Genomic DNA, 12,619 nt, shown 5'->3' with positions numbered 1-12,619 from the left:
GCAGTTTGTGTCGTCTTTATTTGTTTTGGCCAAGAAGACATTCTGCACAGTTTGGACTGGCTGCATGAACACAAAGTAAGGACACCAAACCGCCACGACTCGTCCGCCTCCGAATCACTGCTCACAGTTTGAGAGTACGACAAATAATACTCCAAACAGTGAAGCGAAACGTTTTGGCCAGCGGACTTTAAAAAAGAAAAAAGAATTTCTCCTTGAAGAGGATTGGTTTCTTGTCTCTCTTTGACACGTCTCTTTAAACTTTTAGACAAAAACACGCTGAACCTTGGTGTGCCGTGTCGGTAAAAACCCAAACTAATGATGATATGACGGCAGGAGGGGGCGGGGCTTGTAGGGGCCCAGTGCTGAAATGGTGACATACAGAAATACAAAATCGAGGCATGTATTTACTCCTGTATGGTACACGCTCAGCAAGCCTCAACAGAACAATGCAGGTGTGGAGTTGAAGCCCTTTATAAATTGGGGACAAATAATAATAGTCGTGACTTTAACAGCTTGTAAGTAGCTACTCAATCATACACCACCTCCATCTTTTGTGAGACCTACCACTACGCCTGGACACGTGTATGTACATGGAGTATGTTTTGTTTTTTTTAACTGTTTGACATTTCCAATGATTTATTAACTAATTGAACCTGAAGCAGGGACAGACAACTGAGAGGGAGAGAGTATGAAAAACAAAGAGGGAGAATAACTGACGAGGCAATATCCCCTCCTTTCCCCAGGTCCAGTGCATCTCGATTACCCCTGAAACAGAATTGGAAGAAGGGAGGGAGGAATGAGAAGAAAGGAAAGGAGAAGTCAGGAAGGAAGATGCTTAAGAAAAATAAATATATATATATCTGTCCTTAGAGATGTACTTTAATGAGATGGTTTAACTGGCCTCTGCAGAGGAAACATTGCACAGATAACAGTGACTTTATTCTACAGCCCACAGTGTGGAGGCGAATTACAGGAAAGAAAGTGCATAAACAGGTTACAATTACAACAGGGCTGCGAGCTGCTTCTTAAAGAAACACAGGAAGTAACAGGCTGTAAAATAAAGTGTAACCCACAGGAAAAAAGATAAACACTGATCAAATATTACAATATTAACTTTCAGCTTTTCATTTATATTTATACATAAGAATGATACACATGCTCTTAATAGTGTTACTGTGAAACACAAGTTTGACAAACTTGTATATGTTTTCCTCGGGTTTGTGGTGTTTTCTAGCCATCTAGATGGTTCTGGCATGAGTTGCCCAGTCCTGGCTGTAGAGATAACCTGAATGTGATGATCATAGTGCCAAAATAATGTATTTATATAACCAAGAAGTAAAGTATCTGAACAGAAATTATGACCTGGCTGTGAGTAAAAAAAAAAGTCCGCAAGCCTCGACGTGAGCAGTTTAATGTAGGGACTATTTTCTTTCTGAGGTTTCCATTTGAATCCTGCGACCCACGAAGCATGCTGTGTTTGCAGTCAAACCTGATCACGGTGTGACGACAACATGCTGATGTTTCCACGAAGAATGGAGTTCCCTTATTTCAAAGCAAGAATGCAGATCATATTACTGCGGTGAAGCTTAGTGTCTGCTTTGTTTTTTGCTACAAGGTGGCCGTGTAGACACCGCTACACAAAGTCTACCCACGCACACAGATAATTATTATTCATTTTATTTTAATATCAACACTTTTATATCAGTTACATTTCTCTACAAGTACATTCTGTCTTGTTTATTGGTGAACTTCGCTTGGCTGGACTGTTAAAACTGATACCGATACTTGGTGTTTTAAAAATCCGATATTTCAATATATCGACCAATTTTTTTTTTTTTATTTCACACACACGAAACATGTTGTGGTGTTTGTAGCTTTTAGTTTATCAATGTAGTTTGTTTTTTTTTAAGTTTATTGAATTGTTTACGCTTTGCCCAACTCTGCTCGAATCAGCTGCTTGTACTATGCTGCATCCCAAACATTGAGTGTTTGCGAGTTCCACAGTGCCCTCTGCTGGACAAACTTTGCAGCATCAACATTCGCAACATGGTTGTAGAGTGTTTCTCCCATCTCTGTTTTACTTTTACTGATAGCAATATAACTAATAATGGCTGATAAAATACCAGCATATCACCATAATATCAATAAATCAGTCAGCCTGTAGTTGCGAGCACCGCTTTTGTGCTGTCCCAGTGTTAGCATTAAAAACCCTGTGATGTAATTGCCTCATTGTTTTATCTGTTAGCTCAGCAGGAAAATAAATCAACCACTGAGTGAGAAATCAGGAGTTCAATTTGTCCTCAGTGTGTCAAAATGTTGACAAGGAAAGAAAGAATGGAGATAGCTTATTAGCCAATTATTAATAACTGCATCAACACAAGAAGAAACCTGCCAGTCATGCATTGCTTTATAGATTTTACAAGCTGTAGTTGCCTAGGTAACATAAGGTATTTATTACCAGGATATATGTCAACCAACAGTATCCTGTAGCTCAACAGCTTGCTATGACAAGCTAGCAGTGGGCAACTTCTGACAGCTAAGCCAGGAGGATCTGTGTTTACAAGGGGCCATTAGTTCGAGCCTCTCGCCTCAGGTACAACCACATGTCCTTCTGCACAGCACGGTTGTAGTTCGAGAGAAACAAAATAGTTCCTACACGAAACTGCTCACAGCAAGGTAATACGATTTTTCTGTTCTTTTTTTTTTTCTTTCCATCAATGGTGTGTGTTAGGGGACGTAACACAGTGTCATGGATGGGGCATTTAGTTCCACTGTACGATATTTCCAAAACCGGCCAACTCATGCTTAAACAGTCTAGATTCATAAACAGCACTACCGATGGAAACACATATTTGATTTGGGGGTGAACTGTTTCTTTAAAGGGTTAGGCAAATCCACCAGGTCACCCTGCTGTGCAACCACCACCTTATACAGTATTAAATTTGAAAAAAATTTGCAGAATTTGTAACATTTTGTCATCTGACATCACTAATATATCCAGTCCAAACAAGTATATACACAAAAACACGCATTCATATTTAAAAACATGGATATTTCCAGTATAGTGCATATTCGTAATTGTAAATAATTGTAAATAAGGTCATATTTATTTATTTTCAATAATAGCAAAGGCCAAATCTGTACAGCAAACCTCAGCCTCGGGTCTTGATGTCCAGAGTTGCCTTCCCCTTGCTCCACTCATGTACAACATCTGTGCGTGACTTCACACACACATTGCACTAGCATGGCACATGCTGGTGGTGCGTGGTGTAATGACCGAACTCACGCACATACATAATTTTACATGAGACACACTCACAAGCGCAGACACACACACACACTTGTCTTCAGGCAGGCTGGGGTCAGGGCGGCGGTTGCGGGAGGAGTTAAGAGAACAGCTGCGTGCTGCCACAGCCGCAGCTCTGCATTTACCTGCATGGGCTTATTTCCCCAAGGCTTTGATGCCAATCGCAGCTTCTTCATCCATTGCATTTAGAACGGTGATCTGAAAGAGCAGAAGTTCTTATGTAAAGTGCGATCATTTAAATTCGCAACGAGGCAGCCGTGGAAGCTGTCCGGTATCAGGCGCGGGAGAAAAAGGCAACAGTTCTCACCAGGATCTCCTCTCCGGCTTCATGCTTGCTCTCTATCTCCTTTCCCAGGTCTCCCTCTGGGATCTTCAGGTCCTCTCTCACCTCTCCACTGTCCTGGAGCAGGGACAGGTAGCCATCCTGGATCCCGATCAGCTGATAGAGGACAACAACAAAAAAAACAGTGAAAAAAAGAGACAGAAGACTCTAAATGAATTAGGATCTTTAATCACAGCGAGACTTTATCATCTTCATCTTTCTGTTCCTTAATTAATTAACTGTAGTTTTGTTGTTAGTTTGTAAGCTTGAGTGTACTGCTGCACACAACATGGTTTAATCCAGCATATCTGATCAACAGCGGCAGCACTCGATACTCTCTCTGCTCTCTGCACAAATATGATGTAACCTAGTTTCCATCGGTACGCGATGGGTTTGAGGTAAAAAAAAAAGAAGGTTTAAGTCTACATTTGAGGAATCATTAGAACATGACAAATGTTTATTTTTCTTTTACATTATCTATAATTTTCCTCTTCCTTGACTCTATAGAGAAACACCTGACTCTGATATATGCTCTCCTGTATTCATCTTCACCTGGTGCTGAGCATGGCTGCTGGATACTGAATATCTAAAATTACAACTCAAATGTCTTTTTGACCACCGATAAAATAACACAGAACAAATAAATGAACTAAACAAACCACAGCTAGTCAGGGTGCGAGTAAAAGCTGATTGACTGCCCATCCTGAGCACTGGGAGAGACTGAGCCGAAACTGTAAAGCTGCTGCTGCAGAACCAAAGCAACATGCAGAAAGATGCTAAATAGCTCCATAGTGCATACAAGACATTAGTCAGTGCATTGTGCAAGAAAGTTTTCACAGGACTATGTAGCCCAGCGGCGCAATCGTCACTGCACTCTTACTACTTCCATAAGGAATTAAGAGGGTAACAAGCATCAGATGCTGATAATGAAATGCACTTGATTAACTGATCGTCAGCAAGTTTGAGAGCTTCTATAAAAGCAGACGTTTTCACAATTTGCAGATTTAGAGCATTTAGGTGTGTGGTAACACAAAACCACAGCCGTCTCAGGAGTGCACATCCTGGGAAATTTAGCCAATAGTCAGCACTAAAGTCAAACGTGAGGACATCCGTCTGACAGCTACAGCTAACCTGGGTCATACAGCACAACAACGATCCTCAGCATTTAAATCTACAACAGAATGAGTGAAAAAGAAAATAACTTAGGTCAAAGTTCACATCAAAACTTGACTGAAATACTGGAGGCTCACAAATCTGAAAGAACTGAAGGAATGTTTTATAGAAGAGAAAATTCCTCTGCAGTGATGTGAAAGACTAATAAAATCGTACAGACGAGCTGTTTCTACAAGCTATTGAATCACAGGGTGCACTTCAGGGAGTACTGGGAAAACTTCCTGTGTTGCAGGTGGATACCCAGATTAAACACGGCCAAAGTTTAAGTAAGGAGGTCAATATAAGGACAAGTAATCCATGTGAGCCACTGGATCACATGCTTTTCAAACCTTCTGTTTGCGAGTCACAGCCAATCAGAAAAGAAGATTTTTTAAATGAGAGAGGCACTAAAACGACACCGTAGGAGGGTATAAGATGAAAAGGGATTAATGTAAACTCTCAGGAATGCAAAGCTACTACAGCAGAATCCAAGAATTAAAATGTTTTTGTGGAAATGAGCTTAACGGGTTTTAATTTTTGGAGGATTTCAAAGTCACCTATTCTAAACTGGGTCTTTCCCCCAGTCCACACTTTGGCTTGTCACAGCAGGTAAAGCAAAAGTGTTACTGTTAACATTATTGATGGCCTGGTTCTATTTTTAGACACCGGGAGGTCACGACTGTATCAGTGAAACCCTGAAACTGAAACAACTACAGCAAATTCTGCCTCTTCTCTCTTCGATACATCCATGCGGCGCCTTCTTGCTTTCAAATGCGCGGCTGCGTAACAAAGCCGCAGGGTTCTGTTTTCCTTCCGTGCGCTCATGAAAGATTAACAGGATATTAAAAGACGTCATTAACGGCAGCATCTCCTCTTTCCTTCTCCGCGTCCACGTCTTGCAAATCTTCCCTCCTCCTTTTCTCGGGAAGCAATTGCTACCTAACTGCCGACTGTCCTCGAGCAGCCGGAAAAATTCTATCAGAAAATCTTGTGCTTATTAAACAGCGACACGCATATTTGTGGTTATTGCTGTGCTGTCAAAGGCGGGGACGTTGATTTTCTGGTGATGACAAATAACGCATTCCTAATGATCAAATCAAAGCTTTCACAGAGGCGAGGAGAAGGAAAGGCTCGATTTCTAATGTCACACGAACGTTAACTCAGCGTGACAGAGACGTCTTATCAAAGACGTCGCTTTGAGCGACTTCATTGTGGGAGCTGCAGAATTACTCCTACCAGCATGGGAGCCGCAGCATCTGTGTCTCACCTGGTAATCCATTCTCTTGATGTTGGGGACGTCCATGTTGTGAGTGGAGGGACAAATATCTTCATACTTCTTACCAGAGAATATGTCGATGCCAACCAAGTGCACCTGCGCACAAAAACACACACAGGATGAACAATCTCCTTTCTAATGGGCGTGCAAAGAGAGCACTTCAGCTACCTGCTATCCTCTAAAAGGCATGATTTGCTAGAAATAATATTTCCAAGTTTAGTACATGTAATTTTCCAAGTACTTGAAGAGTTGAAAGCTACAACCCTGATGAGGCACAATGTTTTTGAACAGGCTGAAAGCGTCAGTTCATATGCATTAATATTAGTGACCGTGACCTCGCAGTGCTAATTCACCGACTCTCGTCGCTAATTCTCCCTCAGCTGAAGCTCCAATGAAACTTCTTTCAGAACTGCGTTTATACTGTGTCCAGATTGGAGAAGACCTTTTTTTATTACAGTCATTATTCTTATTTTGCGGATAGATGTGTCCCGGCATGAAGATCCCCTGTGTAATTCTGTACATCAGGAATTTACCGACCTTGGCGTGGCCGTGCTTGCCAGTCTTGGAGGTGGACATCTCAACAATCTTGCAGGGTCGGCCTTTCAGGACAACAAAGCCGTTTTTGCGCAGGGCAGAACACTGCATGGGGTAGGTGGAGGATGCCCCAGCATCACCAGTCTGGAAATCCAGCTCTGCATCTGCCATGCCTGCTGCAGAGGCCAAAGAAAGGAGAGTAAGAAGGTGTGTGTACTTAGCATTTCAGCTAAAACTGAATCTAGTTTTAATCTTTACCAGCTTCACCGGTCCTACCAACACTAACAGCTAGAAGCGGGCGGACTGGTCCAAGTATCGGTGCTGGTATCGGTGTCAGATCGATACAAGGATGACAGGATCAATAGTTTGTTTCTGTCTGTAGTGTTTGTGTGAATTGTGGTTTTTTTTGTTTGTGTGTTTGTTTTTTGGAGTGTGTGTGGTGGGGTATACTTCAAACATGATTATGAATAATGCCTGAATCTTTTTGTGCTGACTGTCATGTCTATTTTATTTGAGCCTATAGCGCATTTAAACAACGGAAGTTGACCCAAAGTGCAAAATGCGTACCCGAATAAAGAAATACTGATCATTTACGCACAATTTCTTACGTTTAACTCACGAATCCGAACATTTTAACTTTGGGAAATCTTTTTGTGCGTACAAATGTCTAAAACTACTCCTCTCGCATTTGAAATCCATAAGTAAATCAAAGAGGCGTCTCCGTAGGGTGACTTATTAAACCCGCTTGTTGTGAAGCAAAATAAAAAATGTTTCGGTAAGTCACACCCCGGGTGGTAAAAGTCTGTGTGCTCACTCCGCAGTGTACTGCGGCCTAGAGCTCACAGGACGTGCCACGGCCCGTCGGCTGCAACGTCGCTGTACCCCCCGTATTCATGCGCACTGGCGGCTGCACTCTGGCCGAGGCCCTCCAGATGAAGGCGGACAGCCCGCATTTTATGACCCTTAAACCCTCCGCACCATTAAGGAAAGCTTCTGCATCACAGTGGCGCCGGGAGCCCACACGCCCACAGACGTGGAAATTTGACTGAATGTTGTGCCTGTACCTCACAGTAATGACTAAGCTAATACCATGGCTACAGCAGCAGTCCGAGGAGATGATGCCTGCGAGTTTTTCGCAAAGTTTGTGCGCTGACTGTGAGAGTTCACAGAGGCGGTGGCAGAGTCTGCTCTCATTGACAATTTCAGCAGTGGCTTTTTTTAGGATTTGAAGAGCAAAATAAATTATAATGATAATGGCGAAACGGCTATGTTTCGCTCTCCCCCCCTCCAAACAAGAAACAGGGAGGAAAGCGTCAGTGTAACCAGACTGTAGCAGGATGTGATGGGTTAGCGGAGGGTGTGCTGGAGCTCTGGGTAATTAGGCTGCTGCTGGCAGCCTGAGGTTGGGGTTAAAGGGACTATAACAGGGCTTCGGACGGACATGTGCACAGGATAACTGAACTGCTCAGGCGCAAACACGCCCCGTCTATAGGATGTTTTGATTAGGAACTCACCCTAGTGATAATGGGTCTCCTCTCCTGTGTCACTTGTCAGCCTTTCTCCCCTTATTCCTCCTCCTCCTCCTCTTTTGCCTCTCAGTGTCCGTGCTAACCGGTCGTCTGGCCCGGAGCCTGTTTCCTCCTTGGTGGCTCGTTTGCGATGTCCCCAAATGTCTCTCTTTTTTTCCTCCAAACAAACAAACAAACAAACAAAAAGCTATTCGCTACCTCCTTTATTCCGCTTTCATTCCGGGTCTTTTAGCACACCTGTCCTGTCCCAGAGAGCAGTTTACCTCGTAAAGAGGTACACCGCCGCTAAACTCAGCCGCTTGGCCCAAAAGAATCAGAGCCCTAAACCCCGCTATGTATGTGCTGGCTGTACCCTGCACTCCACCTTCTCCGTCTCTTCCCTCATCCAGCTCCCCACCACTGTCAGGGCATGGGGAAAAAAGAAGTCTAAACTGCCCGCTTCCCTTTGGAACTATCAAAATAAAATCCCCATCCATGTTATTGCGTCTTTATTGCGCAGTTGTAACCGCTTTTCCAGGGTTTTAAAAATAAAATACAGCCTGAAGTTTTTTTTTTATGTGATTCTAATGTTTGCAGATGGAGAGAGGGCAAAGGGAGGGCTCGTTATCCAGTAACGTTAGCTAGCACTGGTTAATTAGTTACATGCAGTTAGAATAGAGTGTATACTGCAGTGTAGCTACAGTGTAGCACATTCAATGCAATGTCTACAGTATTTATGGCAATACAATGACATTTCACATCACTGCATGAGCAAGCCTTCTTGATAGGAAAAATATATAATAATAATAATAATAATAATAATAATAATAATAATAATAATAATAATAATAAATAAGACAGGGTACACTTTAAAACTAGATCTGTTAGAGATCTACTGTGGGCTCACTGTAAATGTACTGTCTGATGTGCAGAAGTCTAAAGCCACCCCTCATTTCTTTATATTTTGCTTCCAGTGAGCCACACTCTTTGAACACACCTTAAAAGTGGTCTTGAGCAAAAGTTCTCCCGACTCTCTGAAGGTCTTTTCTCTTTGGACATTGGATGCTTTTTCATTCATTTTCAGAGGAGTGCTTTTGTTCTTGTTGTTAACCCACTTCACACTGACCTAATCATTCAGGCATAAAAAGTCACCCAACAGACAACTTAGCAAAGATTGTATCTTTAGGGACTTTGTTACAAGCAGCCTGTAGCAAAAACAGAATTTATTTTTAGCTCCACAAAATCGATGTGTTCTTAAAAAATGGAGGAAAATGAACAAGTGGAGGACAAAAGAAGAAATGGGCTGGAAAAAAACCGTCTCCCACAAGTGACAGTACTTATATGTGCTGTATTACCCTGTATATTTGTATGCGTTTCAATAAATCACTCCAACTATTCCCCATTTGTCTAGCCAAAATACAAAGAAATGAGGGGTTGCACAAGACGTCTAAGCAGCACTGTGTATACTGCTACAGATACACAATCACACAGAATAACATGACACTGATTTTTATAGAGTGTGAATTGACCAGATTTTGAACCTTTTTTTTTTTTTTAATTTTCTGCTTCTCAATAAAACACGAAAGCTGTCTGTGCCCCAGTACTACAATACTACAATTCAATACTACAAATAACATAACTGCTCGTTAAAACGCAAAACCACGTCTCCTTTCATTATTACAATAACATGCTTTTATACTAAAGGGGAAGTTTTGACTTTTCCGGTCTTTCTCTGGCTAATTTATAGCGGCTTGATGCTACTTTTATACCAATGTCCACGAAACCTCGACAATTGGATGTATTCTGCGCATGCGTAGCTTTTCTAGCGCAGCGTGCATTCAGTCCTGCTCTTATTTACCTTGCCCGGTGGGGTGTAGTTCGTAAACGCTACGACCAATGTGTGTACCAAGAATTTTACAGCAGTTTTCAGAGTGCAATTTTTTTTTCCAATAGCAGAAATTATTCCTTAAAACTACCATCTGTTAAATTCCTGTTCCAGAGCTACAGTGCGTTCAGTAGAGCCCACCAGATACACTGTCCAGAAAGTACAGTTACATAGAAAAGGTTGCATACAGGACCTTAAACAGGATACAAGTATATCCCCTTATAATTTAACCCGGATCACTGAAAACATTCTTAATCCACAGAGTCAGTGCCGCCATCCTGCCAGTGTGCCTCTCTGCATCCTGCAATTCCCTCTGTTACTAATTATTACTCTTCTCATCAGCGTCTTTTCTCTGTCCAGAGACCCATGGCATCTGCGTATCCAGCGAACTATCTCGTTGAACTTGGCAGTTCTTGGAGCTGCTGGGTTAAATTTAGTGCTGTGAAATTAGAGTCCTATGACCTATGAGGGCTGCAGTTAAAGGTATACTGCAGCTTAACCCCCAAATTAAAAGGCTCTTATTGTTGCCCCTTTTTAACTTCATGGAAAGTCACAGCAACCTACACATCAAGGCAACAGTCCTCAAACGGGGAAAATACATGTATGGGTAAAAAAATGACTATTGAACCCCTGAAGAGAGCTCATCCACCAATCAATTACAATTTTAAAGTTGATCCTTGGCCAGGTTTTATTTGGTAGAGGTGGGTGGATTGATCCAAATATTGAGAGCATCGATACCAATGCTGATGTTGGTGCTTGAGCAATACTGGCACGATATGATCAATAGTTTGTTTCTCTAATCTAAGTTCAGTATGTAGCCCACAGAACATTGCTCTGTGAAAAATCCCTGAACCTTTTTATGTTCACTGTCACATCTATTTTATTTATAGCACACTTAAACAACAGAAGCTGACCCAAGGCGCACATTTACATTCCAGGTCTCCAGGTCCAGGAATATTATATTGTCTGGTGCACAGACTATCTATGTTGGCTTATTTTTTTTAAACATGGATACATAACTGGACAAACATTTATACCAGGTCATGTAATACACAGGCATTTAAATGAATGAAAAACACTTAAGACTCTTTATTGTCATTGTGCAAGCATAACAATATTACACGTATACTGCCTCACATAGCGCACAAATTTAAATAACAGATAAATATACTAACCAAAAATGGTACAAAAGAAGTGTATATATAAGGAGTGCATACATATATATGCATTTATCAAGATCTGCTCCTTTTTCATAATAAAAAGTGAAACCTGAATGAATACTTTCAGCCTGGTTTACTGTCGCCTTCATTGACAAAAATGAAGACAAGGCTTCGTTAAAACACAGAGAGACAGCGCTGAGTGGAACATTACCTATAGTCATGCAATTTGTTTTTAAACAGATGACTGGAGTTATGATGTACTTTTTAAAAAAATGCTGTGATAATTTACAACAGTCCCTGGCTTGCCGAAGATAAGGATTCATCGCAGGTCAGGATTAAACATTTAAACTGTTTAGGTTGGCTCACCTTCATGTAAAATGTTTATTTCTGTTAAACTAATGTAAAAACCATCTGTAACCTATTTTTCTAGCTCACTACTAGAAAACTTAATGCCTGTAACTCCAACAAACACAACATAGTTGAATGGTACCAGGCTTCTACAGACAGTGGATGTCTATGTCTTGATTTGAATATCTTGAAAAAAAGTCTTTTCGACTTTATGACAGAAAGAAATTTCAAACCGCTGAGATACATAATAGAGACCCATGGACAACCCCCAGAGAAAATGTTAAACTGACTGCCCAGTTTTTCTGCAGAGCGTTAAATTCCTGCAACAACTACCACTCTAGGTAAACTCAAGGTACCTGCTACTTCACCACTGCTCTGGTTAATCCTGTATACCAGTCTTTACACTTATAAGCATATTACTTATTTTCTAACCTTTGATTTTTAACGTATTGTAAAACATAAATTTTGTGCTGCCCATTGGTCCAGTGTGCTAACAAGTTTCTCTATCTTTTCAGACGGCTAAATAATATTTCCAAGAGTTTGGGATTCAGTTCTTGGACAAAAGAAGAATAAATTTGAGTTCTCTGGATGACCTTTTACGTGTAACTATTTTTGACCATTGAGTGGGCAAAAAAATAAGAACTTATTTCTGTGGCGAACATAACACATGCAAATAAAAAAGTATCTAGAAGTGCTGATGGATATAAATAATCAGGGGTATAGTGAAATAAAGGACATTTTGATCAATTAAAATTGCACTCTTCATCCATCCAAATAGCATCCATCTATAACGTACCAACAAGCTGATTCTGCTACTGACTTTTGCCTTAAGCTTCTTGTACCCCAGATACTGTGACTCTGCTACCGTGGTCATTTGGTGTCTGATCCAAGCATGCCACATTTGACTGGTCTACATAGCATCCGTGCCATGTGGCAGAAAACTTAGTGTTGTGCCCCCCCCCCCCCCCCCCCCAGTCTGAGCTTTTATTTTTTTTATTTTTAATCAATTAATTAATGACATTTAAAAATATATATTTTGAGAAATTTGTTGTTCAGGAGCAGAAAAAAATATCAGAAACTTCTCATTGCTGTATTTACATATGGGGAAAAATGCTCCCAGATCACTC

General features: G+C 41.2%; 1 protein-coding gene across 2 annotated transcripts; it reads right to left on the bottom strand.

Moving 5' to 3' along the window:
- Position 1: 1 nt before the first annotated feature.
- On the bottom strand, positions 2-8,543 carry LOC101482506 (eukaryotic translation initiation factor 5A-1). Of its 2 annotated transcripts, none has more exons than XM_004571186.4 (6): positions 8,106-8,543; positions 6,595-6,764; positions 6,049-6,153; positions 3,615-3,746; positions 3,433-3,505; positions 2-765 (listed from the first exon to the last, which is right to left on the bottom strand). In XM_004571186.4, exons 2-5 carry the CDS (start codon positions 6,760-6,762, stop codon positions 3,443-3,445), a joined length of 468 nt encoding a protein of 155 aa, XP_004571243.1. In that variant the 5' UTR covers positions 6,763-6,764; positions 8,106-8,543; the 3' UTR covers positions 2-765; positions 3,433-3,442. The 2 variants fall into 2 exon arrangements, with proteins under 2 accessions (XP_004571243.1, XP_004571242.1); XM_004571185.4 differs by having other exon boundaries at positions 6,595-6,767; positions 8,106-8,542.
- Between the last annotated feature and the right edge of the window lie 4,076 nt (positions 8,544-12,619).

Source organism: Maylandia zebra, linkage group LG3 (assembly GCF_041146795.1).
Source record: "Maylandia zebra isolate NMK-2024a linkage group LG3, Mzebra_GT3a, whole genome shotgun sequence".
Lineage (NCBI taxonomy): Eukaryota > Metazoa > Chordata > Actinopteri > Cichliformes > Cichlidae > Maylandia > Maylandia zebra.
This window is presented reverse-complemented; position numbering and strand designations above follow the sequence as displayed.

Coding starts and splice junctions, on each gene's coding strand:
- LOC101482506 (XM_004571186.4), bottom strand. CDS start 6,762: ATGGCAGATGCAGAGCTGGATTTCCAGACTGGTGATGCTGGGGCATCC. Junction 6,154..6,594: donor GCAAGCACGGCCACGCCAAG/GTCGGTAAATTC, acceptor TTTTGTGCGCAG/GTGCACTTGGTTGGCATCGA. Junction 3,506..3,614: donor AAGCCGGAGAGGAGATCCTG/GTGAGAACTGTT, acceptor CTGCTCTTTCAG/ATCACCGTTCTAAATGCAAT.